The following is a 26,076-nucleotide window of genomic DNA, read 5'->3' as shown; positions in this document are numbered from 1 at the left end:
TCTATCACTCCTGTCTATCACTGGGTGACGCAGTCCATCACTCCAGTCTCTCACTGGGTGATGCAGTCCATCACTCCTGTCTATCACTCGGTGATACAGTCCATCACTCCTGTCTCTCACTAGGTGATGCAGTCTATCACTCCTGTCTATCACTGGGTGACGCAGTCCATCACTCCAGTCTCTTACTGGGTGACGCAGTCCATCACTCCTGTCTATCACTCGGTGACACAGTCCATCACTCCTGTCTATCACTCGGTGACACAGTCCATCACTCCTGTCTCTCACTGGGTGATGCAGTCCATCACTCCTATCACACCTGTCTATCACTCAGTGACACAGTCCATCACTCCTGTCTCACCCTGGGTGATGCAGTCCATCACTCCTGTCTCGCCCTGGGTGATGCAGTCCATCACTCCTGTCTATCACTCGGTGACACAGTCCATCACTCCTGTCTCTCACCGGCTGATGCAGTCCATCACTCCTGTCTATCACGGGGTGATGCAGTCCATCACTCCTGTCTCACACCGGCTGATGCAGTCCATCACTCCTGTCTATCACTCGGTGATACAGTCCATCACTCCTGTCTCTCACTGGGTGATGCAGTCCATCACTCCTGTCTCTCACGGGGTGATGCAGTCCATCACTCCTGTCTCTCACTGGGTGATGTAGTCCATCACTCCTGTCTCTCACGGGGTGATGCAGTCCATCACTCCTGTCTATCACTCGGTGACACAGTCCATTACTCCTGTCTCTCACGGGGTGATGCAGTCCATCACTCCTGTCTCTCACTGGGTGATGTAGTCCATCACTCCTGTCTCTCACGGGGTGATGCAGTCCATCACTCCTGTCTATCACTCGGTGACACAGTCCATCACTCCTGTCTCTCACCGGGTGATGCAGTCCATCACTCCTGTCTATCAGTCCTGTCTATCACTCGGTGACGCAGTCCATCACTCCTGTCTCTCACTGGGTGATGCAGGAGTGATGCAGTCCATCACTGCTGTTTATAACTAGGTGACACAGTCCATCACTCCTGTCTGTCACTGGATGACGCAGTCCATCACTCCTGTCTCTCACTGGGTGACACAGTCCATCACACTGTCTATCACTGCGTGACACAGTCCATCACTGCTGTCTATCACTGGGTGATGCAGTTCATCACTCCTATCTCTCAATGGGTCATGCAGTCCATCACTCCTGTCTATCACTCGGTGACACAGTCCATCACTCCTGTCTCTCACGGGGTGATGCAGTCCATCACTCCTGTCTATCACTCGGTGACACAGTCCATCACTCCTGTCTCTCACCGGGTGATGCAGTCCATCACTCCTGTCTATCAGTCCTGTCTATCACTCGGTGATACAGTCCATCACTCCTGTCTCTCACTGGGTGATGCAGTCCATCACTCCTGTCTCTCACGGGGTGATGCAGTCCATCACTCCTGTCTCTCACGGGGTGATGCAGTCCATCACTCCTGTCTATCACTCGGTGACACAGTCCATCACTCCTGTCTCGCCCTGGGTGATGCAGTCCATCACTCCTGTCTATCACTCGGTGACGCAGTCCATCACTCCTGTCTCTCACTGGGTGATGCAGGAGTGATGCAGTCCATCACTGCTGTTTATAACTAGGTGACACAGTCCATCACTCCTGTCTGTCACTGGATGACGCAGTCCATCACTCCTGTCTCTCACTGGGTGACACAGTCCATCACACTGTCTATCACTGCGTGACACAGTCCATCACTGCTGTCTATCACTGGGTGATGCAGTTCATCACTCCTATCTCTCAATGGGTCATGCAGTCCATCACTCCTGTCTATCACTCGGTGACACAGTCCATCACTCCTGTCTCTCACTGTGTGATGCAGTCCACCACTGCTGTCTATAACTGGGTGACACAGTCCATCACACTGTCTATCACTGCGTGACATAGTCCATCACACTGTCTATCACTGGGTGACACAGTCCATCACACTGTCTATCACTGGGTGACATAGTCCATCGCTGCTGTCTATAACTGGGTGACACAGTCCCATCTCTTACTGGGTGATACACTTAATCACTCCTGTCTCTGAATGGGTGATAAACTTGATAATTCTTGTATTTGGGTGATGTACTCAGTTTTTCCATCTCTGTGAAAAGGCAAAGTGCTGGGAGCTGAACAGCCTCACATGGGAAACAAGACAACTGTGACTCACCAAGGCTTCAGGATGAGCATGCAATGTGCCACTTAAATGTTGAATCCTCTCATTCACCAGGTCCATTGAGCCAATCACGAATGCTGAACTTTATTGGTTAAGTGAAAAATAATTGATATTTCCATGAAACTGCTGCAACGTAAATCTCAGGGCTATAATTCCCCCGTAATCACCCCACTCTGCCCTTCATTCCCCCCATCCTGCAGTCCAGTTTCTTAAGTCCTCTTCCTGTTTCCCATTCTACTCCCCTTTCTTTTCTCACCCTCTACCAACTCGCCTTTCTTGCTCCTATCTTTCCCTTTTTCCTTTCTCTGTTGATTGCCCACTCTCCGCCTTTCTTTTCCCATTGTTCAACATCTCCCCTTTCTCTCCTAGTTTCTCATTCCTGTCCCCATTCAAATCCACCTCCACAACCTCCTATCTCACCCTCCTCTCTCCCACTCACTGCTGCACTTTCCTCAGGTCTCAGTGCTGGCTGTCTACATGAGTGATGAAATTGTATTTTTAAAAGCAGCTGAACAAAGCCCAGTCTGAGCTGGGGAATCTCCAGCCCCGAGCGAGTGTCACTACCACCCAGCCCTGGGGGTATCACTTGCCTGAGTTGATGACCATCCCTCCTGTTTCAAGCCTTACACTTGAGAATGGCATCCAACAACCACTGACAGACTGCCACTTCAGCATCAGAGTTGTCACTCGGGTGAAGGGTTATACCAAGGCTGCATTCACAATTTCAGGTGGACATCAAAGATCCCACAGAACAACTTATAAGAATACACACCACCAGATAACAAAGTGTGGAGCTGGATGAACACAGCAGGCCAAGCAGCAGCTTAGGAGCACAAAAGCTGATGTTTTGAGCCGAGATCCTTCATCAGAAAAGGGGGAGGGGGAGAGGGTTCTGAAATAAATAGGGAGAGTCGGGGAGGCGGATCGAAGATGGATAGAGGAGAAAATAGGTGGAGAGTTGACAGACAAGTCGAAAGGGCGGGGATGGGGCCCAAAGAGGTGAGTGTACGTGGGGAGGTAGAGAAGGGATAGGTCAGTCCGGGGACGACGGACAGGTCAGGGGAGCAGGATGAGGTTAGTAGGTAGGAAATTGAGGTGCGGCTTGAGGTTGGAGGAGGGGATAGGTAAGAGGAAGAACAGGTTAGGGAGGCAGGGATGAGCTGGGCTGGTTTTGGGCCCACCTGTCTTCTCCTCTATGGTGGGTCTAGGCCTGAAACATCAGCTTTTGTGCTCCGAAAATGCTGCTTGGCCTGCTGCGTTCATCCAGCTCCACACTTTCTTATCTCGGATTCTCCAGCATCTGCAGTTCCCATTATCTCAGAATACACAGCACTCCCTGGTGTCCCAGCCAATATTTAACACCAAGGAAGAGGGTAGTTGTAGAGGGGTGTTTTACTGATTGGAGGTCTGTGACCAGTGGTGTCCCTCAAGAGTCATTGCTAGGACCTCTGGTGTTTGTAACATATATAAATGTCCTCCCAGGACAGGTACAGCAGGGTTAGATACAGAGTAAAGCTGCCTCTACTTTTTAAAACTGAAAGTAAAGCCTCTCCACATTGTCTCTACCAAACACTCCCAGAACAGGGACAGCATAGGGTTAGATAGACAGTAAAGGTCTCTCTACTACTGTAAACTGAAAGTAACCTAAAATAAAGCTGACTCTACACTGTCTCCATCAGACACTCCAAGGCAAGAGACAGCTTGTGTTTAAGAGACAGAATAAAACTCCATTTATGCTGTCCCTCATCAAACCCTGTGAGGACAAGTACAGCTTGGGGTTATGTGCAGACTAAAACTCCGTCTACACTATCCGCCATCAAATAGTCTTAGGACACGTATATCACAATGTTAGGTAGAGAATGAAGCTTACTTGGCACTATTCCCTTTAAACACATCCAGGATATGTATTGCAGTTCACTGGTCAGCATCGCTGCCTCACACCACCAGGAACCTGGCTGAGTTATGGTCTGTAATGGTGTCCTCCAGGAGCACCCAGTATGCCCTAACACACTGGCCACACTGCCGTACATCAAGAACATATCTAAACTGACAACAAGAGTCCTAAGACCACTAGGAATCATGGTAGCTCACAAGCCCACAGCCACACTACAACAAACACTTACTCAGATAAAAGACCCCATTCACACAATATGCAGAACCAACACGGCTTACAAAATACCATGCAATGACTGCCACCAACATTACATCAGACAGACAGGACGGAAACTAGCCATCAGAATACATGAACATCAGGTAACAGCTAAATGGCACGATGAACTCTCCTTAATATTGGTACACTCAGACAATGAGGGCTATCAGTTTAACTGGGAAAAGTAACTCGAATAACCCAAGCCAAACATAGGCATGCATAGGAAATCCCAGAGGCATCGTTCTCGACCTGTCATCAAATGCATAGAATTGGACACTGTATACAAACCCATACAGATCAAAACCAGAAATGACACTACTCACTATAACAGACCAAACAGTATAAATTCCAAGCGGAGCAGAATGACACTGCTTGATCGGAGGCTCCACTGATGATGTCACCTAAGATGGTCTGAATGAAAATAAGCCAGCTCGTTGAGCAAGTCAACAACCTGAGATTAAACTGGTTTTCAGCCATCACTCCCACGAGTCAGTGTTCTATCAGCTATCTTCTCACATTGTCTGCTGTCTCCCTAATACCTTGACAATGACAAGAGCCCCAAGCAACATAGGAATTGAGCAAAAATAAAAGGATGCGAGCAGGAAAATCCTGCAAACGTTTCTTCACCATCTGTCTCTGCCGGGCTGCCACCTCCACTGGTAAATCCATATTCTCTTCATAGAGCGCCAATGGAGTAAGGGCTGTGTTGATCTCAACCATCTTCACACTGCTTACTCACCCTGCGTGGAGAATGCAGAACATATCCAACTTAACATGGTCACCTGCTAACCAGCATGGGATCCGTCTGTGCATGTAGTGGGGGATGGGGGATCAACTGGAGGTAAAGGGCAGGGGGGCACAGACAATGGAGGAATAAATTACAGAGTAGGGGGGGTAAGGAGAGGAAGGGGCAGTGAGTTGGTTGGGGAGAGTGAGGGCAATAGGCCAGGGGCAATGTGGGAGGCGATGGGGAACAGGAGAGGGGCCAGGCGAGTGTGTGAGGAGCGGGGAAAAGGCCAGGGAACTTGGGGAAGAGATGGCAGAGTAAGAAAAGTGTGAAGGAGGAAGGTGGAATAGAGAAAGGGAGGGAGGAAGGAGGCAGGGATAGGGAGTTGGGGGGGAAGAGGGAGGAAGTGAACAGGAAAGAGTTGGAGGAGGGGGCGTGGGTAGAAGATCAGGTGAGTGGGGTGGGATTGGGGAAACTGGGGGAGAGAGAGTGAGTGAGGTAGAGAGAGGGGAAAGTGAGGGAAGTGAGAACTGGGGAGTAGGTGGGGGGCATGAGGAACGGGGTGTGTTTGTGAGGAATGGGAGAGGGGGCGGGGAAGTGGGAGGGGGAGGGGAGGGAGGGAGCATAGGGGTGGATTGTGAGGAGTGGGAGGGGGGCAGAGGTGTAGGACAGGGAGCAGGGTACAGAAGAAGTTTCTTTAGTTTTCCCACTCTATGTCTCTATTTTGTCTGTGTTTTTCACACTCTCTCTCTGTCTATTTCGCTGTCTTGTGTCTCCAACTCTTTATGATCTTCCTCACTCTCTCGATCCCTCTGTTGTCTGAGTTTTCTGTCCTATCTTTTTATTCGTTATCTCTCTCACTCTCTCTGACTCTCAGTTCTCTCATACTGTATTTTCTCTCTACTCTCAATCTCAATGCTCTCTCATTATTCTATTCTTTCTCACTTTATTCACTCTCACCTGTTATTCTCTCTCTATCTTCTCTGCCACTCTCTATTCTTTCTATCTCTCTATAGCCTCTCCCTCTCACTCTATTTGCTCTCTCTGTTCTTGCTTTCACTCTCTGTTCTCTTTCTCTCCATTGTCTCTTTTCTTCTGTCTATTATTTTGTCTCCTACTCTATCTCTCTATTCTCTCTGCTTCTATTCTCTACTCTCTCCCTCTCTTTATTCTCTTCCACTATCTCTGTTCTCTTCCTCTCTCTATCGTCTTTCTGTATCTGTTCTCTTCCTCACTTTCTATTTTCTCTTGCGTTATTCTTGCTGTCACTCTCTATTTTCTTTCTCTATACTCACTTCCTCACTCTCTCTGTATTTTCTAACTCTCTGTTGTCCATCTACCTGTCTATTTTATCTCCCTCATATTCTATTCTATGTTATCTCCGTTATTTTCTCTATTCTGTCATTCTATCTCTATATCCTCACGCTGTAACATTCTATTCTTTCTCCCTCACTCTCTCTCTTCTCTCTGGAAAGATCTCTGTTGCCTCTTTCTCTGTTCTCATTCACGATTGTCTCTTTTTTTCTTTATCTTCACTCCCACACTGTTTATTCTCTCCCTGTGTTGTTTCTCTCTATTTTCTCCCTCACAATCCTTTTCTCTTTCTCTATCATTCTATTGTCTCTCCCTTTCTCAATTCTCTCTCTATTCTCTGTCCAGTTTTCTGTTGTCTCCCTCTATCTATTTTAACTCTATTTCCTCAATCATTCTGTTATCTCTAGCTCTGTTTCCTCCCTCAATCTCTCTATTCTCGGTCTATTTTTTCTTTCTCCCTATTCACTCACTCTTATCTCTCTCACTTTAACTCTCTTTTCTCACTATCTCTCTCTCACATTTTCTATTCTCTCCCTCTATTCCATCTCCTCTATATCTCTTAGTATTGTCATTTTTTATTCTCTCTCTCGCACTGTCTGTATTCACTCTTTTTCTCTCACACTCACTGTTCTCTCTCTCTCTCTCACTCACTCTATTCTCTGACTCTCTGTTCTCTCTCACTCTGTTGTCTCTGTCTCACTGTTGTCTTTCTCCATTCTCTGTTGTCTCTCTCCCACTCTCCATTGTTGAGGCTGTTGCTATGGGAACCGGGTGCCCCATATTGTCGGGGAGGGAGTGATCTGTGTTAAGAATGGTTTCTGGCCGATCAATAGGTTCTGAATAGCGGGTACTGCTCGGGGAAATATTATAAAAGTCTTTAGTATGACGAATGTGACCACGGCTGAGGGAGAGAGCGCGGAAATACGCTGAGAGTTAAATTGTTCATCACACCGCCCTTCCCTCCCCGGCATGATGGACTCATCCACGGAGGGAGGGCGCAGGCGCAGAATTTGGAGGAACTGGACGAAGAACGGAAGGTGAGAAGGAGACAGAGAGAGGATGGATAGAAAGAGAGGGAGGGTGGATGGAGAGAGGGAGAAGGAGAGAGAGAGGGAAGGAGGAAACGGAGGGGGGGCGGCGGGAGCAGAAAGAGAGGGAAGGGCAGGGGGAGAGGGGAGAGCCTCGAATAAATTCAGTGACCCAGTCTTTTCTGTTCTGGGGAATAGAATTTCACAGATTAATGACCATCTGAGAAATAAAAGAAGTGGCCTCACCATCTTAAGATGTCCTTGTCTAGGAACGAGTCTATTGAAGCTTCTCTCACTGCTTTTAATGCAATTATATCCTTTTTTCCGATATGGAGATATTACAGTACACAGTGCAGCAAATGAAGTTTCACCAAGTTCCTGTATAGCAGTAAATCACCACTACTTTTAAAGTCTGAGATAATGGGAACTGCAGATACTGGAGAATCCGAGATAACACAGTATGGAGCTGGATGAACACATTAGCCAAGCAGCATCTTAGGAGCACAAAAGCTGATGTTTCGGGCCTAGACCCTTCTTCAGAAAAATGTTCCCCTTCCAATAACTGTCAATGCTCCATTTGTTCACCTAATCACTTGTGAACCTGCATACTCACCTTTTGTGATCAATGTACCAGCGCACCAAGATCCCTCTGTCTTCCAAGCTCTGTGATCTTTCTCCATTTATAGAATGTACTGCTTTTCTCTTCCAGTCAAAGTGGACAAGTACGTTTTCCCATATTACATTCCATCTGCCAATTTTTTTTCCTACTGTATTAACTATGTAGACTGTCCACGTCGTCTTTTCAATCTACTAGTTTGGTGTTATCAGCAAATTTGGCCAACATTTAATTCTCACATCAAATTCATGTATATGAATAGTAAATTATTGAGACTCCAGCGCCTAGTCCTATGACACTCCATTAGTTTTAGCTTTCCAACTCGAGGACGACATGAATTCCTACTGTCTGCTTTCTTTTGGCTAACTAGTCATCTATCCCTGCTGATGTGTTATAGTCTGTAGATTCTCTGTTGTTCTCTTATGCTTGTTCCTGCTTCAAGGTGCCAATCCCTTTTTTATTAGATTAACACCGGACTGAGAGGTTATAACTAATAGAAAAGACTAAACAATCTGCAACATATTCCTGTAGAAAACAAAAGACATCAGTAAAGCTATCCCCCGGCCTGCCAGATTATGTTTGGTAATACAGATGATAGATGTTTACAGCACTGAAGGAGGATATTCAGCTTATTGTGTCTGCACCGGTCAGCAAAGATATGACCACACTAATCCCAGATTTTGGCCCATTGCCCTGGAAGCTACAGCAAAGGAAGTGAATATCTAAATACTGCTTAAGTGTTCTGATAATTTCTGACTCTGCCACCCTTTGAGATAGTGAATTCCAGATTCTCACCACCCTCTGAGTGAAAACATTTCCGCTGAATTCTCCTCTTAACCTTTTACTTCTTAAATCTATGACACCCCTGGTTATTAACCCTTCAATTAATAGTGGCCTTTATATCCACTATCTGTGTCATTCATAATTTTGTACACCTCTATCAGTCCCTCTCAACCTTCCGTGCTCCAAGGCAAATATCCCGAGCCTATCCAACCTTTTCTCATTGCTGGGCCCCTCCAACACAGGCAACATCCTGTTAAATCTCCTCTGCACTCTCCCTTGTGCAATCACATCATTCCTACGGTGTGGTGACCAGAACTGCACACAGTACTCCAGCTATGGCCTAACCAGCATTTTATACAATCCAATCATAATCTTCCTGCTCTTTTATCTAATCCTTGGCTAATGAAGGCAAATATCCCAATTCTTTCCTCACCACCCTTTGTACCTGACCCGATACCTACAGGGGTCTGTGGATATACACGCCAAGGTCCTTCTGATCTTCAGTGTTTCCAGGATCTTACTATTTGTAGTGGAATTTCTTGTTAACCCTACCTAGTTATACTGGTGTTATACTGGAAACCAGGACCGTAAAATAGCGGAATTCAGCATTAAATTTGAGAGGGAGAAATGTGAATCAGAAGTAGCTTTTACAAGCAGAAGTAAGGGTAGTTAGAAAGATATGAGGACAGACCTAGCTGGTGTGGCCTTGGAAAGGAGTTTAGTAGTAAAGACATTTGAGGAATAATGACAGATTTTTGAGAAAATAGTTAATGGCTCACAGCAAAGATACATATGAGCGAGAAAGAAGAATTCTAGGAAGGTGATAAGCCAACCTTGGTTAACCAAGGAAGCATCAAATTGAAAGGAAAAAAAAATAATGTGGGAACAAATTATTGGTAAGCCAGAGGATTGGGAAAGATTTAGAAACCTACAAAAGACAACAAAAAAAAGAGAAGATAACATTTGAGGGTAAACTTGCAAGTAATATCAAGATGAACAACAAAAACTTCTATAAATATATACAAAGAAGAGAGAGTTAACAAAGGCCACTCAGAGAACAAGGCTGAGGAAATAATGGGAACCCAGGAAATTGTAGAGGAATTGAATATATACTTTGCAGCACAGTAGAAGACGCTAATAGTATTCCAAGATTACTAAATTACAAGGGGCAAAAAGAGGAGAAGAAGTAAATAAATACAATACTATCATGAGAGAAGAAGTTCGAGGGAAATTAAAGGGTGTAAAAACCAATAACTTCCCTGAACCCGATGGGATGCATCCGAGAATTATAAGAGCAGAAAGGTTATATTAGAGCTGTACAAAACTTCGGCTAGGCCACAGCTGGAGTACTGTGTGTAGCTCAGATTGCCACATTATAGGAAGAATGTGATTACACTGGAGGGGTGCAGAGGAGATTCGCTAGGATGTTGGCTGGGTTGGAGTATATTGGCTGTGAAAAGAGCCTGCGTTATTTTCTTTAAACAGAAAAAACTGAGGGAGGGATGTTGGGTGTGATTTGATTGAAGTGTATAAAATTGAGTGGCATGGACTGGGGATAAAGCAGTTGCTCCCCTTAGTTGAAGGGTTGATAACAAGGGACCATTATGTTAAGGTGAAAAGCAGGAGGTTTAGAGGGGATTTGAGAAAATAATTTAGTTCACTCAGAGGGTGACCTAGACAATAGACTCAACGTGGCATATTCAAATTTGCTGACAAAAAAAAACTGAGAGGAGGACACCAAGAGATATAGGCAAGTTAATTAAGTGGGCAACAAAATGGCAGGTGTGGAAATGTGAGGTTCTTCACTTTTATATTAGTAGAAAAATTGAATATTTTAAAATGTAGTAAACATCTAAATTTTTCCATTCACGGGACTTAGGTACACTTGTTTGAGGAATACAAAGTTAGCATGCAGGTACAACAAATTATTTGCTAGGCAATTGTAGTGGCTTGAATTGCAAGTTAGTTGGAGTATAGGAAAAGGAAGTTTTGCCACAATAAAGGAGTTTGGTGATATCACGTCTGGAACACTCTGCGCAATTTTGGTCATCCTATTTAAGAAAAGATAGACTTGCATTGAAGGCAGTAATGAAGCTTCATTAAATTTGTCCCTGAGATAAGAGGCTAAGTGAATTGTATATTCTGTAGAGTATGGAAGAATAGGAGGTGATTTCATTGAGATACATTAGGGAACTGACTGGTCAACCCAAGAGATTGTTTCCACAGGGCAGTGAATCTAGGGACACAGTTTCAGGATAAGGGATTGATCATTTGGAACTTAGATGAAGAGTTCCTTCAGTCAGAGGGCTTTGAATCTTCGGACTTGTCATTGAAAACATTTAAGACTGAGATTGACAGATTTTTGGTGCTTCAGAATCAAGGGATATGAATAGTAGAACTGAGACAGAGGATTAGCCATGCAAGGGTTTTGTACTATTTGTTCTTGGGATGTAGGTGTCATTGGCTAGTCCAGCATTTACTGCCCATCGTCTGTCTACCTGTCTGTCAGCCTGTCTATCTATCTGCCTAATTTCACGTGTATTATTTTGCAAAATACATTGAAAAGTGTTGTACAGCTCGGGCGCCATCTTAAAAGGCAGAAAAGTAAACCAAAACAGAGAACACAAAAGGCAGAAGAATAAAGAAATAGAGTTCAACTTTACAGTCCTTCTTGTTAAGTGCTCTGCTGTGGGCCTGATTGCCAACCATGAGTCACCATGAGAAAGTGGTGTGAACTATCTTTTTGAATTGCTGCAGTCGTGCTGTAGGTAGACCCACAATGTGAGGAAGGAAGTTCCAGGATTTTGACCCAGCAACACTGAAGGAACAACAGTAAATTTCCATTCAGGATAGTGTTTCCATGTACCTGTGCCATTGTCCTTCTAGATGGAGAGGTGGTCAGTTTGGATGATACTTTTGAAGTGTTGCCGAGTTACGTGTGGTATACATTCCTGCTATTGAGTGTCTGTAGTGAAGGGAGTGAATGTTGAAGGTAGTAGATGGGTGCCAGTCAAATAAACTTTTATCCTGGATAGTGTCGAACTTCTTGAGTGTTTTTGGAAGTGCACCCCACCCAGGCGAGTGGGGTGTATTCCAATACAATTGTGACTTTTGTCTTTTAGATGATGGACAGGAGATGACTTACTCACTGCGGCATTCCTGCCTCCTGACCGACTCTTGATCTTATGTGGAAAGGAGGAGCAGGTTCAAGAGGCTAAATGGTCTTTTCCTGTTTCATGTCTAATGTTTTTGCTGTGCTCTGATCTGAGATTTGATCCTCTTCTCTAGGCTATGTACATGCTGTTGCCTGTGTGACATATCCCCAGAATCCTCCATGTCCTTCTCGCTTGCCTTGTGACCGTACCTCCTCTCTACGTGTTGTTGTACTGTACCTTATGGTCTTCTTTGTGCATTTTCAGGTAACGGGACCTGAAGAAGAGCCATGCCTCTGTTTGGCAATGTCTTTAGTCCGAAGAAAACTCCGCCCCGAAAATCAGCCTCTCTTTCCAGCTTACACACAGTATGTTGTCGTTGGGAGTGTGAACAACTTCGTCACACCTAGCTGCTGAGAAATTTTAACTTATGTATTGCTTATCGGACATCACTGTCCCCTCATACTGTGCACTTTGTACCTACAACTGTCTCGCCTGGACTGGAGGGAGCCTTTTTCGCTCCCAGCTGCATGGTATGAAGGTGACAGTGAGACCAGATTATTGTTGGAGTACTCAAACCATCCAAGCCATGAAGAGTATTCTGGCCCAGGCCACTGACTACATGCTGTGGTGCAAGGGCAGAACATGTCTGTGGTGAAGGAATGCTCTTGCTGAGTGTGATGTGGTGGGCCGTCAGTGACTGTCTGATAGTTTACCTGGGACAGTGGTTTGTTTAATCCTGTATAAGTTATTTGTCTTGGGGATGGTGAGTATTGCTGTGTGGAATGCTGGCTGTAATATTTTCTGGGCCTATGTCTATTCCAGCTTGATCGTGTGAGCCGTGAGATTGAGCTGGGCTTGGATCATGGTGCTCCTGTGATGAATATTGGAGGACAGAGCCTGAAGTTTGACAATGGCCAATGGGTGTCAGGTTGGTGTGACTTCTTTTGATATGTTTGACATGTTCTGGTGAAGTCAGAGTGGACTTGCTACATCTCCCTCCCGCTGCATCCCCCAGGTTGAGAACACTCAATGGACTGCCTGCTTCTACAGCATCTTACGTGCTTTCTGATAATGTCTACCTCACTTCCAGTATTCTCATTAGTCCTGTGGCCACGTGCTGATTTTGAGTTGTAGTCCTGCTCCAGAAACCTGAGCAAATAATTGAGAGCTGAGTGTTATTAAGGCACAGTTGTAGTATCCTTAGCTCTGGGCCAGAAGGCTTTGGTTCAAGACCCACCTGCTAAAAAGGTGTGCCATAATAAATCTGAACACATTGGCTGCCAGCTCTCCATTATAGCTATTTTAATCAATGCTGAAGGAGTGCTGTTCTGTCAGACATGCCATCTTTCCAATCAGATGTTAAGTCAACACCTCTTATGCTCTCAGGTGGATGTGAGAGATGTCCCATGACATGATGTTATCAAAGAATAGGAGTATTCTTATTTAATGTTTATATATCAACCAGTAAAACAATTTATCTGACCTATGTGTTCAACTACATTTCCATGTTTTCCTCCTTCACTTGCCCTGTCCCTCTGTCTCTTTAAAATATTGAAATTTGGGCCAGATTGCATGTGCAAGCTCGTTTATAAAGTTAGTCTCATGCCCCTCCTCCTTCCCAATAGACTATTATTTTCCTTGCCCCTCAAATACATTTTCACTTTTAAAGGTTAGTGTCAAATCTTCTTCCTTCACCTTTTAGGGCCAGTGCATTCCAGATCATATTAATTTGCTGTGGAAAATGCCATTTTCCTGTGGTTGCTTTGCCCATCACCAGTGTTGTCACTAGAAGCATGAAAACATGAATTGAGTCTGCTTTTCCATTTAAAAAGGTTATGGCTGATCTGATAGTAACTTCAAATCCCTAACCTGTTCTTCCTCTCACCCATCCCTTCCTCCCACCTCAAGCCACACCTCCATTTCCTACCTACCACCTCATCCCGCCTCCTTGACCTGTCCGTCTTCCCTGGACTGACCTATCCCCTCCCTACCTCCTCACCTATACTCTCCTCTCCACCTATCTTCTTTTCTCTCCATCTTTGGTCCGCCTCCCCCTCTCTCCCTATTTATTCCAGTTCCCTCTCCCCATCCCCCTCTCTGATGAAGGGTCTAGGCCCGAAACGTCAGCTTTTGTGCTCCTGAGATGCTGCTTGGCCTGCTGTGTTCATCCAGCTCCACACTTTGTTATCTTCAAATCTGCATTTGTGCATATCCTGGATAACCTTTCACACCTACGTGCTTATCAAGAATCTCTCCATCTCTGCCTGAAAGATATTAAAAGATTCTGCTTCCACCATCTTTTCAGGAAGAAAATTTCAAAGAAGCGATCCTCTGAGAGAAACAATTTCACCTCATCTCTATTTTAACAGACCAACCCCTGATTTTCAAATAGTGATCTCTACTTTCAGATTCTGCCATAAAGGAAACATCCTCTCCGCACTTATCCTATCATGACCTCTCAGAATCCTATATGTTACAGTGAAGTCACCTCTTATTCATCTAAACCCCGAAGGATACAATCCTAGCTTTTCCTTATAAGACAACCCATCCAATCCTGGATTTAGCCTCATGAACCTTCTCTATACTGTCTTCAATGCATTTACATTTTTCCTTAAATAAGGTCACCGTGACTGTGCACAGTTCTCCAGGTGAAACAGTTTCTACTTATTTATTCAATCAAAACCCTCTTCATTTTGAGCATCTATCAATTCTCCTCTGAAAACTCTGCTCCCAGAAAGACAGCTCTGGTCTCTCCAGACTCCATAAAGCAGATGTTCCTCATCCCTAGAACTACCTATGAATCTCTGCACTGCCTTTAAGGCCTTGATGTTCTTCCTGAATGTCATACTTAGAACTGAGCTCAAGCCTGTAGCTGGGGCCTAATCTTACTTGTAAAGGTTTGGCATAGCTTTTTTGTTTTTAATTTCTATACCTATATTTTAAAAAAAAATTTCAACAGTCTTAATTTGTCCTGTGATTTTCAGAGGTTTTGTGTATTTATCTGTTTTCTCTGCCCCGCCCAACCCCCCCAAACCGTCTTTGGGCCTGAATGGCCCACTTTCTCCCATGTTGCCTCTATCTCTGCTCATCATTTTTTGTCATAAAAGAGATACTAAAGTCTATGGAATGAAGATAAACAAATTAAGTTAATATACAGATCTAATTGATTGGTAGAACAGACTGAAGGGATTGGATGGCTTATTCTTGCTGCGATGTTACTGTGAGCAGATCAAAACTGAGTGCATACTGATGCAATTTGGAAGAACAAGGTAAAGCAATACAAATGAAATAGTGCAATTTTAAAATTGTTTCATGACCACTAACACCTGGGTTTATGTGCAGAAATCCGTAAAAGGTAGGAAGATAACTATATCAGCCTGTGGGGAAGGAAAAGTGGATTAGTATGGACTGAGTAGCTCCTTTCAGAGTCTGCATGGGCAAAAAGAGCAGCTTCTGTACTGTGTAACTCTGTGATTCCATTTCCTGTATTCTCCCTCTCCTTCTCCCTCCCTGTGTTTTTTAACTGCTTCATCCCAGTATGTTGGCTCATTTCACATTGCTTATAACTATGCCAATCAATGTTCCCTCTATATTGCTGGATCAAAATCCTGGAACTCCTTCCCTAATGATACCTACATCCTGTGAAAGTGCACATTAAAAGAAATATCTGTTGCATTATAGAGTCTGTGGGAGACAGTGGCGTACATAAGGAGGTTCAGCGCCTGCGAAAACGTAACCAGCAGCTGGAAGAGGAGAATAATCTTCTCCGACTCAAAATTGACATTCTGTTGGACATGGTGAGTAGCTCCTGATGTCCAAAGGTACAGGTAAAGGGGAAGTCAGATGATTGTCATGTTGGTAAAGCTAGATCCTGGAGTGAAACCTGGCTGGATAGACCATTAGATTAATTTTTATAATGTGGTTACGATGGTGGTCAGTTACTGATCATATTCACATGAGGCTACAAATGTAACTTTACAAAAGAACACAAGTTTATCACATAAGAGAAAGGAAAGAAATAAAGCACTGTATGACAATTTGTAAAGATCTTATCATAAACAGCAAAAGAACAACTCACCCGTCTTTCCCAGCTGTATCCTTGCAGACACTCAACCCCAATGAAATATTATTCCTACCTTCTGTCTTCAATTTCTTACTCAACTGACGAGGTTGTCAAGTGTATCCTTTTGGGTAGATGTGATTCTCTCAGTCTCTTTCTGAGATACGGGCCAACTCACTGAACCCTTCAGGGTTTTTCTGGTGTGACTACTTTGAGGCTGCTGAACAGCATGTTTACTGGTATTCTTCTGAACGGAATCTGCTTCTGGATTCTCTTTTTCCCTGAGTTGTAAAAGTTCAACTTAATAAACACTGCAGCAATTAGTTCACCATGTTGCATGATTTTTTTTGAAATACTGCTTGAAAAATGAGTTTCCAATATATTTTTATGAAAAAGTCCCCATCACAGGAGTCAAAAACCTGTTAATACAATCCAATTAGGAGCTCTGTCTGTCAGATAGAAGTGGGAGTGTGAGACATTCTGTTCACTCGGAGAGCTGGCCCTCAGGAAGCTGGATCAGTGTTAGGGAGTTTCTGCGTCTAAATAAAGGGTGGTGGATGCTGGCTTCCGTGGAGTTATTTCAATAATAATTGTGAAATCCCTACATTGAGAAAACAGGCCAATTGGCCTAACAAGTCCACACTGTCCCTTCAAATAGCATCCCACCCACATCCAGCCCCCTATCCTTCCACATAACCCTACATTTACTATGGCTAATCCACCTACCTTTACACGTCCCTGAAATTTACAGGCAATTTAGCATAGCCAAATTACCCAGCCTGCATATTTTTGGATTGTGGGAGGAAACCAGAGCATGCAGAGGAAACCCATGCAGACCTGGGGAGGATGTGCAAACTCCACACAGATAGTCATCCTAGCGTGGAATCGAAGCCGGGTCCCTGGTGCTGTGACGCAGCAGTGCTAACCAGTGAGCCACATATCGATGAGCCACAGATATCTATTTGTATAATGTATTATAGACCTCAACATGACTGCCCATAAACAGGGATCAGTAAAAAGCAATTAATTTACCATCAAAAGTTCTTCCTAATGCTATTGCTATTTGCTGTTCGTGAATATATTTACAATAAGCATGCAAAAATTTTCATAATCATATTCCAGACTAATTTTTTCATGCCCTTTTTGTTCAGCACTATTTGCAACTCCTGAAGCAGTCCATGTTCGAATGGAATAAGAACTGGACAATATCCAGGCTTGGAATGAAACATGGCAAGTAACATTCATGCCACACAAATGCCAGGCAGTGAAAATCTCCAATAAGAGACAATCTTACTATTGTCCTTTGACATTTAAGGATACTACCATCACTGGTTTCCGACTACCAACATCCTTTAGGTTATGATTGACCAGAAATTCAGCTGAACTCGCCATATAAATACAGTACCTACAAGGACAGGCCAGAGGCTAGGAATACTGCACTGAATAACTCACCTCCTGCCTGTCTACACTCTTCAAGGCACAAGTAAGGAATATGATGGAACACTCCCTACCAGCCTGGATGAGTGCAGCTCCAACAACACTAAAGACATTTGACACCACCCAAAACAAAGCAGCTTATTGGCACCATTTCAACAAAGGTCTACTACCTCTGCCACCGACGCTCAATAGCAGCAGTGTGTACTATCTACAAGATGCACTGCAGAAATTCAATAAAGATCCTCAGACAGCACCTTCCAAACCCACAACCATTTCCATCTAGAAGGACGAGGGCAGCAGATACATGGGAGCACAACCACCTTCAAATTCCCTCCAGGCCACCCACAATCCTGACTTGGAAATATATTGCCATTCTTTCAGTGTTTCTGGCTCAGAACACTGTAATTCCCTGCCTAATGGCATTGTGGGTCTACCTACAGCACATGACCTTAGCAGCTCAAGAATGCAATTCGCCCCACCTTCTCAAGGGCAATTGGGGAGGGCAGTAAATGTCAGCAACTCCCACCTCCACGAGTGAATAAAAAAAGTTCCCCTCAATAATTGCCCTTTTCAAACTGTCCACTATAATGTTGTTGGTCCCTGTCCTATGAATGAGTTTGATATTGTATGATTTGTCATTAAATACAAATGAAACCCCAAATTCTTGGTGTAGATTTCTTTCAGAAAAGTGAGAGGGTTATTGCTTATCTGAATAACGGTCCCTGCAGAGTTGTTGGAAGCTGGGTATTAAGTATATTCATTTATATGTATTAAGAATATACAAATCTTGGCTATCAGTTTCTGCTCAGTGATTCTGCGTTGTTGTGTATCTGTGCCCATGAAGGCGGCCTCAACTATGACCTTGTGTTCATGTCATGCTACGTGTAACCCCACCATAGTGTTTTGTATTTGTAAAATCTTCCTTAATGTCCTGTTTTAACACCGTCACCTTGATAACTTGTTATCATCACTCTATCTTAATAAGTTTGTACAGTTTTGGATTCCTTCTTAATTTGGTTAGACCCTTGGCATGCGACTCTTATACCTGTCATGTTATTCTAGCCATTTGGTTTGTCTCCAGCACCACCTTATTTTTAGTTTTTGGTAATTATCTCTGCCTCAATTAATTGGATTGTAGTTGACCCACTTCCCAACTCAGCTGTTGACACATTACTTACACCAGCTGACACTTTTGATCACCTGCAAAGGCTTATTATTTGACCTCCACTCACACCATTCGTATGATCTCTGTGCCTGTAAAGTCTGTGAATGCTTTCCTTCACTTCACCTGACAAAGGGGCAGCACTCCGAAAGCTTGTGATTTCAAATAAAGATGTTGGACTATAACCTGGTGTCATGCGACTTCTGACTAAATATCTAATTTGCTTTCTTTCTTATAGTCCTAAATTTTAAATGATAAGCATCAGTGCAAACTCGTAAGTATTGAGTGTTGTTCGTTTAACAAATTCACAGTATGTACATTGCCCTTTGGACTAACTGATGTATGTACTTGTAGCTGAACCTGTCAAACACTCTGGCATTCAGGTTCAAATGTCTTTTGTCTGTGCCTTCCCAGCTGTCTTTTCAAATGCAGTGATATATCTTTCGACTCCATCCTCTGTAAATGTAAGCATTAAATGCTCTTGTAAAGTCATATCTCTCATGGAAATAGAATCATGATCTGACCCATTTTCTCTACTTTATTCCTTTAAGTTTTTCTTTTGCCAAATCATGATGTCTGATTTCCATCTTTCTTTGGAATTCAAGTGATTTCATTACATTTTCCTTTTTTATATATTTCCTTTTTTTTCAGCGTCAAGCTTTGTTATTTCCAGTATTCTCTTCCTTTCTCCTCCATTGCTTAACACTTTCCTATTTTCTTCTCCTTTCCTTCTATTTCAAATTTATTTTGTTTTTAACTGAAACTTAGCTCAGTGTGATGATGGAATATCAATTCCAAGTCTTCCTTTCTTTTAAGTCCAAATGCTAGTTTATCCATTTAAGCATATCATCCTTATGAGAATCTGCTTTTATTTCTACCTTCATAGAACATAGAACATAGAACATAGAACAGTACAGCACAGAACAGGCCCTTCAGCCCACAATGTTGTGCCGACCATTGATCCTCATGGATGCACCCTCAAATTTCTGTGACCATATGCATGTCCAGCAGTCTCTTAAATGACCCCAATGACCTTGCTTCCACAACTGCTGCTGGCAACGCATTCCATGCTCTCACAACTCTCTGCGTAAAGAACCTGCCTCTGACATCCCCTCTATACTTTCCACCAACCAGCTTAAAACTATGACCCCTCGTGCTAGCCATTTCTGCCCTGGGAAATAGTCTCTGGCTATCGACTCTATCTATGCCTCTCATTATCTTGTATACCTCAATTAGGTCCCCTCTCCTCCTCCTTTTCTCCAATGAAAAGAGACCGAGCTCAGTCAACCTCTCTTCATAAGATAAGCCCTCCAGTCCAGGCAGCATCCTGGTAAACCTCCTCTGAACCCTCTCCAAAGCATCCACATCTTTCCTATAATAGGGCGCCCAGAACTGGACGCAGTATTCCAAGTGCGGTCTAACCAAAGTTTTATAGAGCTGCAACAAGATCTCACGACTCTTAAACTCAATCCCCCTGTTAATGAAAGCCAAAACACCATATGCTTTCTTAACAACCCTGTCCACTTGGGTGGCCATTTTAAGGGATCTATGTATCTGCACACCAAGATCCCTCTGTTCCTCCACGCTGCCAAGAATCCTATCCTTAATCCTGTACTCAGCTTTCAAATTCGACCTTCCAAAATGCATCACCTCGCATTTATCCAGGTTGAACTCCATCTGCCACCTCTCAGCCCATCTCTGCATCCTGTCAATGTCCCGCTGCAGCCTACAACAGCCCTCTACACTGTCAACGACACCTCCGACCTTTGTGTCGTCTGCAAACTTGCTGACCCATCCTTCAATTCCCTCGTCCAAGTCATTAATAAAAATTACAAACAGTAGAGGCCCAAGGACAGAGCCCTGTGGAACCCCACTCACCACTGACTTCCAGGCAGAATATTTTCCTTCTACTACCACTCGCTGTCTTCTGTTGGCCAGCCAATTCTGTATCCAAGCAGCTAAGTTCCCCTGTATCCCATTCCTCCTGACCTTCTGAATGAGCCTTCCATGGGGAACCTTATCAAATGCCTTACTGAAGTCCATATACACCACATCCACAGCTTGACCCTCATCAACCTTACTAGTCACATCCTCAAAAAACTCGATAAGGTTTGTAAGGCATGACCTACCCCTCACAAAGCCGTGTTGACTGTATTTGATCAAGCCATGCTCTTCCAGATGGTCATAAATCTTATCCCTCAGAATCCTTTCTAACACCTTGCAGACGACAGACGTGAGACTTACCGGTCTATAATTGCCGGGGATTTCCCTATTTCCTTTCTTGAAGAGAGGAATTACATTTGCCTCTCTCCAGTCCTCAGGTACGACTCCAGTGGAGAGCGAGGATGCAAAGATCTTCGCAAGTGGCGAAGCAATTGCATTTCTCGCTTCCCAAAGCAGCCGGGGACAAATCTGATCCGGGCCTGGCGACTTGTCAATCTTAATGTTTGACAAAATTTTCAGTACATCAGCTTCCTCTATCTCTATCCATTCCAGCATGCACACCTGCTCTTCAAAGGTTTCATTCACTACACAGGTCGTTTCTTTCGTAAAGACAGAAGCAAAAAACTCATTTAGGGCTCCCCCTACCTCCTCAGGCTCCACACACAAGTTCCCTATGCTATCCCTGATCGGCCCTACTCTTTCTTTGACCATTCTCTTATTCCTCACGTAAGTGTAAAATGCCTTTGTGTTTTCCCGGATTCCTTCTGCCAAGCCTTTCTCGTGCCCCCTCCTGGCTCTCCTCAGACCATTTTTGAGCTCCTTCCTTGCCTGCATGTAATCCTCTCTAGCTGAACTTGACCCTAGCTTCCTCCACCTTATGTAAGCTACCTTCTTACTTTGCACTAGAAGCTCCACCGCTCTCGTCATCCAAGGTTCCTTTATCTTACCCCGTCTTGCCTGTCTCAGAGGGACATATTTACTCATCACTCCCAACAACTGTTCCTTAAACCATCTTCAATTCAATTATTAATTCTCTCAGCGTAGACTTTCTCAAAGATTTCAAATAACCCACTGTTACATTTTTTACTCCCAAAATGGTCTTAGCAACAGTCAAGCCGCACAGCATCAGAGGCATTTCTGAAGAAGGGTCCCGACCCGAAACATCAACTTTCCTGCTCCTCTGATGCTGCCTGGCCTGCTGTGTTCGGCCAGCTCTACTCTGTGTTATTTCTGACTCCAGCATCTGCAGTTCTTACTATCTCTTAGCAACAGTCAAAGCCATTTTGCATTGTACTTCATAACAATCCGTATTTTTAAGTTCAGTGTCTTCATCAACTCGATTTTTAAAGATTTACAGATCCCTCTTAAGTTCAACTGATTTCTGGTCAGCAATTGACCATATTCATACAAGGCTCCAATGTAGTTTTAACAAAAGAACATAGCTTTATCATATAAAAGAAAATAAATCAAGACTGTATATCTCATACAATTTGGAAATATCTTATTTTAAACAGCAAGAAGAACTATTCAACCGGTTTCCTAGCCATATCCTTTACAGACACCCAACCACTAGTGAAGTATCACTCTCATCTTTACTCTTTAATTTCTTACTCAACTGACGATGTTGCCAGTGTTTCCTTTTGACAACTTTCTGCACATTCAGCAGATGTGACTGTCTCTGTATCTTCCTCAGATGCAGGCTAACTCACTGACTTCTCTCTGATCTCTCAGGAAACAACTCAGGGGTTTTTTTTCCAGCTATTTTTCCTACCTTGAGAATATGAAACCATTCATCTGTGTAAGGATCTTTTCTTCAGAACTGAACCTACATCCAGCTTTGTTCCCTGGGTCGTAAAAGCTGAATCTAGTAAACACTTCAGCAGTTCTCCCACTAGATACAGTATCTAGTCATTTAGCTTAAGGCACATGGAATTTTTTTTGACCACTGCTGGAACAAAATGAGTTTCTGATCCTATTCAGAAAAAAAAGTCACATTCACAGAACTGAAAACACAAAATTCATTTACCTCCGCTTTAGAACTCAAGTTCACATTTAATAACAAATCATAATGCTTCATGGCAGGTAAAGGAGACAATGTCTGATGACTCTCTGATGAAGGGTCTAGGCCCGAAACGTCAGCTTTTGTGCTCCTGAGATGCTGCTTGGCCTGCTGTGTTCATCCAGCCTCACATTTTATTATCTTCTAATGTCTGATGAATGTTTGGGCATGGATAATATTGTTGGGGCACAAGGGAGCATTGGGAATAATGAGGAGTGATTGGAGATATCCTGACTGATAGTTCCTTTGTTTGCAGCTGTCTGAAACAACAGCAGAGTCACATCTGATGGAGAAAGAGCTGGAGGAGCTGAAGACCCACAACCGCAGGAGGAAGTGAGAGACTGCAATGAAATTGACAGATGCATTGAAAGATGTGCAGCACTGGGAGATGGAACAGAGGACGAGTAGCTAAACATCAAGAGAAAAAGGTTGAAATGTATGCAATGTCTCTTTGGAGATACCCAAACTCTTGCATTAAATCTCCAGTTGGGCAAAGGAAGTGGAGTCCATCACCCAGCAGACAGCATCTACATGCTAACCCTGCAGGGAAAAGAAAGAGGCTGGAGACAATTAACGGTGACAGTTTCACAACGTTTTCCTTTTGTAACACCCATTGAATCAGTGATGTGATGTTGCTTCAGGAACCTTGTACCCCCACACTTGTAGTTCAAACTTTCAATCAACATTCAGTCAAACAACTTCTGAAGCCAACATTGAAAAGATCCTGAATGGACTGATTAACAGGAGCATATGCATTCAACCCCTTTGTGTTTTAATATGGAACTGTCTGTGTAGGGTTGTTTGAACTGCTCATTTCAGAGTCCTGTGTAGGACAGATCTTCATTGCCACTGACCAATAGTTACACCATAATTTATTTTTCCCCAAAATTGCAGATGTAATTACCGCGTGATTGGGCAGTGATCCAGTCTTGTATCTTTCTCTACCTTCCATTCTCACCCAGGAGAAAGGTTTGTTTCAATGTTTACCTCTGAACTGATGTTTATTCTAGATTTTCTTGTTCTCATTCATTTCCAGCACTTGGCTTTTAAACCCCTCATCAGTCCAGTGAAACCTTTTCACTCCATACTCCAGTGCTGAGATTTGTGTTTAGGTGACAGAGACCAAATTCTCTGAGAATGCTGGAGAAATTCTGCAGGACTGATAGCATCTGTGGAGCAAGAAACAGTAGTTAACATTTTGAGTCTGATTTCACTCATTGGATCCAAATCCTAAACTCTGTTTTTCTCTCTACAGATGTTGGCAGACCTGCTGAGTATTTCCAGCACTTTCTGTTTTCATTTTAGATTTTCCATATCCACAATACTTTGGTTTTACTACATAGCCTGAATCTGAAGGATGCCCTGACACTGTGAATGGATTGGACCTTTGGCCATAGCATAAAGTGTTGCATTGAGAACTGATATTCACTTGCTCCCTCTGTTCAAGTGAACTGTAAGAATATAAGAGAAAGAGTGGGATGAAGCCGTTTGGTCCCTCGAGCCTGTTCTACCACTCAGTCAAATCAAGGTTGATCGGATTTTTGGCCAGAGCTTCACTTTCCTGCCTGCTCCTCTGTTTCCCTTGTGCCCTCATTCTAAACCCAAATTTCCACAGATGCCCACTCTTGTTTCCTCCAATGAGTTTCCATAATACTTCAAAACTATACAGAACAGAAAATATGGACCAAGTTAGCCTTCAGTTGTTGCCATGTTATAGGTCTGTTGGGAGATGGGATTTCTTAAATTCTGATCCTGTAAGAGTGGTTTCAGGGCTGTAAGTCCACCAGATAAAGTATAACTTAAAGCTTTGCTTCTCTGTGATGATTGCTGTCTCTTTTAGTTTGTAATTAAAACCAATGGATTTCAAACCTACTGTCCCCTGACTCTCATTAACTAGAGACATTTGCTGCTAATAGGGGTAGGGTAGGAAGGTGGGCCTGTGTGGGATGCTTTTTGGAGTGTTGGCATAGACCTGCTTTCAACACTAGGGATTCTATGATCCTATCTAGCCTCTCATAACTCAAACTTGTAAAATTTTTTTGCATCTTTTCCAGTTTAGTAACATCCTTCCCTTAGCAAGGCAACTAGAGTTGGCTCCAAATATGGCCTTACCAATGTCTTGTACAGCTGTAACATAATGTCCCAACTCCTGTACTCGAAGTTCTGATCGATGAGAGCAAGTGTGCCAAACACCTTCTTCACCACCCTGTCTACCTGTGATGCCACTTTCAAGGAACTAAATATCAACACTCCTGGGTCACTCCTTGACCACACTTACCAGGGCTGGAGCATTTACTGTGTAAGGCCTGCCCTGGTTTGTCTTACTAAAGTGCAAAACCTCGCTTTTATATGAATCAAATTTCATCTGGCATTCCCTGGCCCACTGGCCCAGTTGATCAAGATTCCATTGTACTCTTGGATAACCTTCTTCACTGTCCACTCTACCACCAGTTTCGGTGTCATCTGCAAACTTACTAACCACGCTTCTATATTCTCATCCAAATGGTTTATATGAATAACAAACAACATTAGCATTGATCCTTGTGGCACAGGCCTCCGGACTGAAAAACAACCCTCCACTGTCACACTGTTGTCTCCTACTATTCTCCTGGATTCAGTATGATTTAACCTATCAAGTAGAAACCATGTGGAATCTTATTGAAGGCCTTCCCGTCATCTGTCTCCTTGGTCATCTCTTCAAAGTTTTATGAGACATGTTTTCCCATGCACAAAGCCATGCTGACTATCCCCAATCAGTCCTTGTCTTTCCAAATGCATGTCGAACCTGTCTCTCATGGTCCCCCCACCTCTGACAACTAGTCTCAGTAATTAGTAATGACTATGAGATTCCTCTTCATTGTTGTAAATTTCCTTTCCTTGTCTCATCCTTGCCCGGGCTGGCCCACATGTTCCTCCAGACCCACAATAACGTGGCTGACTCTTAAGTGCTCTCTGAAATGACTTGGAAAGCCATTCCATTCAAGGACAAAAAAGATAGGCAACAAATATTGGCTCGGCCAGTGGCACCTGTACCTCAACAAAAGAAGGACCAAATAAAATTATACTCAAACCAGAAAAGTATGAACAACAATGAAGTTGAAAGTTCAACTGGTTTAGACTCATTAATAAAATTGCAGTTAAGTTAGCTATGAGCAAGTGAACACATAAGAGAGTTAGCACTGAGCTTATCTTAGAGGCATCAATTAAAATTTAAAGTTCGCACAAGAGTTGTGAATATCTAGTTAATGTGTTTTAGTATGTAATTTTTTAGCATTAGGAAGCAGTGCTTAACTAAAAAAATTGAATAAATGCAATAAAAAATGTATCAATCTATTACACTTTAAAAGTTGAGGACATGTTGCTTTAAGGGGTTATCAGTTAAAAAGGTAAGATGAGTTTAGCCAATCTATCTGCAGTTTCTGGAGGTGTAGGATCT

The 26,076-nt window shown here is 43.5% G+C and overlaps 2 protein-coding genes across 7 annotated transcripts in view; one reads left to right on the top strand and one right to left on the bottom strand.

The window, feature by feature from the left end:
* LOC125447239 (protein FAM227A-like) overlaps window positions 1-8,587 on the bottom strand; it is a 78,688-nt gene extending 70,101 nt beyond the window's left edge. For 4 of the 5 annotated variants that reach the window (XM_059640531.1, XM_059640528.1, XM_059640530.1 and 1 more), the window contains exons 1-3: window positions 7,048-7,153; window positions 4,952-5,095; window positions 2,201-2,283 (exon numbers count right to left, since the gene is read on the bottom strand). In XM_059640531.1, coding sequence (XP_059496514.1) covers window positions 2,201-2,283; window positions 4,952-5,075 — 207 coding nt within the window. In that variant the 5' untranslated portion in view covers window positions 5,076-5,095; window positions 7,048-7,153. Of the gene's footprint in view, window positions 1-2,200; window positions 2,284-4,951; window positions 5,096-7,047; window positions 7,154-8,037 lie in introns of those variants that run through there. The other variant, XM_059640529.1, reaches the window with a different exon arrangement.
* On the top strand, window positions 7,357-24,501 carry cby1 (chibby homolog 1 (Drosophila)). 2 transcript variants are annotated; one of them, XM_048521498.1, is made up of 5 exons: window positions 7,357-7,433; window positions 12,243-12,343; window positions 12,801-12,906; window positions 15,660-15,775; window positions 22,897-24,501. In XM_048521498.1, exons 2-5 carry the CDS (start codon window positions 12,266-12,268, stop codon window positions 22,975-22,977), a joined length of 381 nt encoding a protein of 126 aa, XP_048377455.1. In that variant the 5' UTR covers window positions 7,357-7,433; window positions 12,243-12,265; the 3' UTR covers window positions 22,978-24,501. The 2 variants fall into 2 exon arrangements, with proteins under 2 accessions (XP_048377455.1, XP_048377454.1); XM_048521497.2 differs by lacking the exon at window positions 22,897-24,501 and adding an exon at window positions 17,190-18,822.
* Window positions 24,502-26,076: the final 1,575 nt, after the last annotated feature.

The sequence above is a fragment of the Stegostoma tigrinum genome, chromosome 38, assembly GCF_030684315.1.
Source record: "Stegostoma tigrinum isolate sSteTig4 chromosome 38, sSteTig4.hap1, whole genome shotgun sequence".
Taxonomy (NCBI): domain Eukaryota; kingdom Metazoa; phylum Chordata; class Chondrichthyes; order Orectolobiformes; family Stegostomatidae; genus Stegostoma; species Stegostoma tigrinum.
Note: the sequence above shows the minus strand (reverse complement) of the source record. Positions and strands in the feature narration are given on the sequence as shown.

What these genes read in the sequence shown, in the direction of transcription:
- cby1 (XM_048521497.2), top strand. Translation starts at nt 12,266, where the DNA reads ATGCCTCTGTTTGGCAATGTCTTTAGTCCGAAGAAAACTCCGCCCCGA. An exon ending in CTCTTTCCAGCTTACACACA is followed by an intron (nt 12,344 to 12,800) that starts GTATGTTGTCGT and finishes TGTCTATTCCAG; the next exon opens with CTTGATCGTGTGAGCCGTGA. An exon ending in TTGACATTCTGTTGGACATG is followed by an intron (nt 15,776 to 17,189) that starts GTGAGTAGCTCC and finishes CTTTTTGTTCAG; the next exon opens with CACTATTTGCAACTCCTGAA.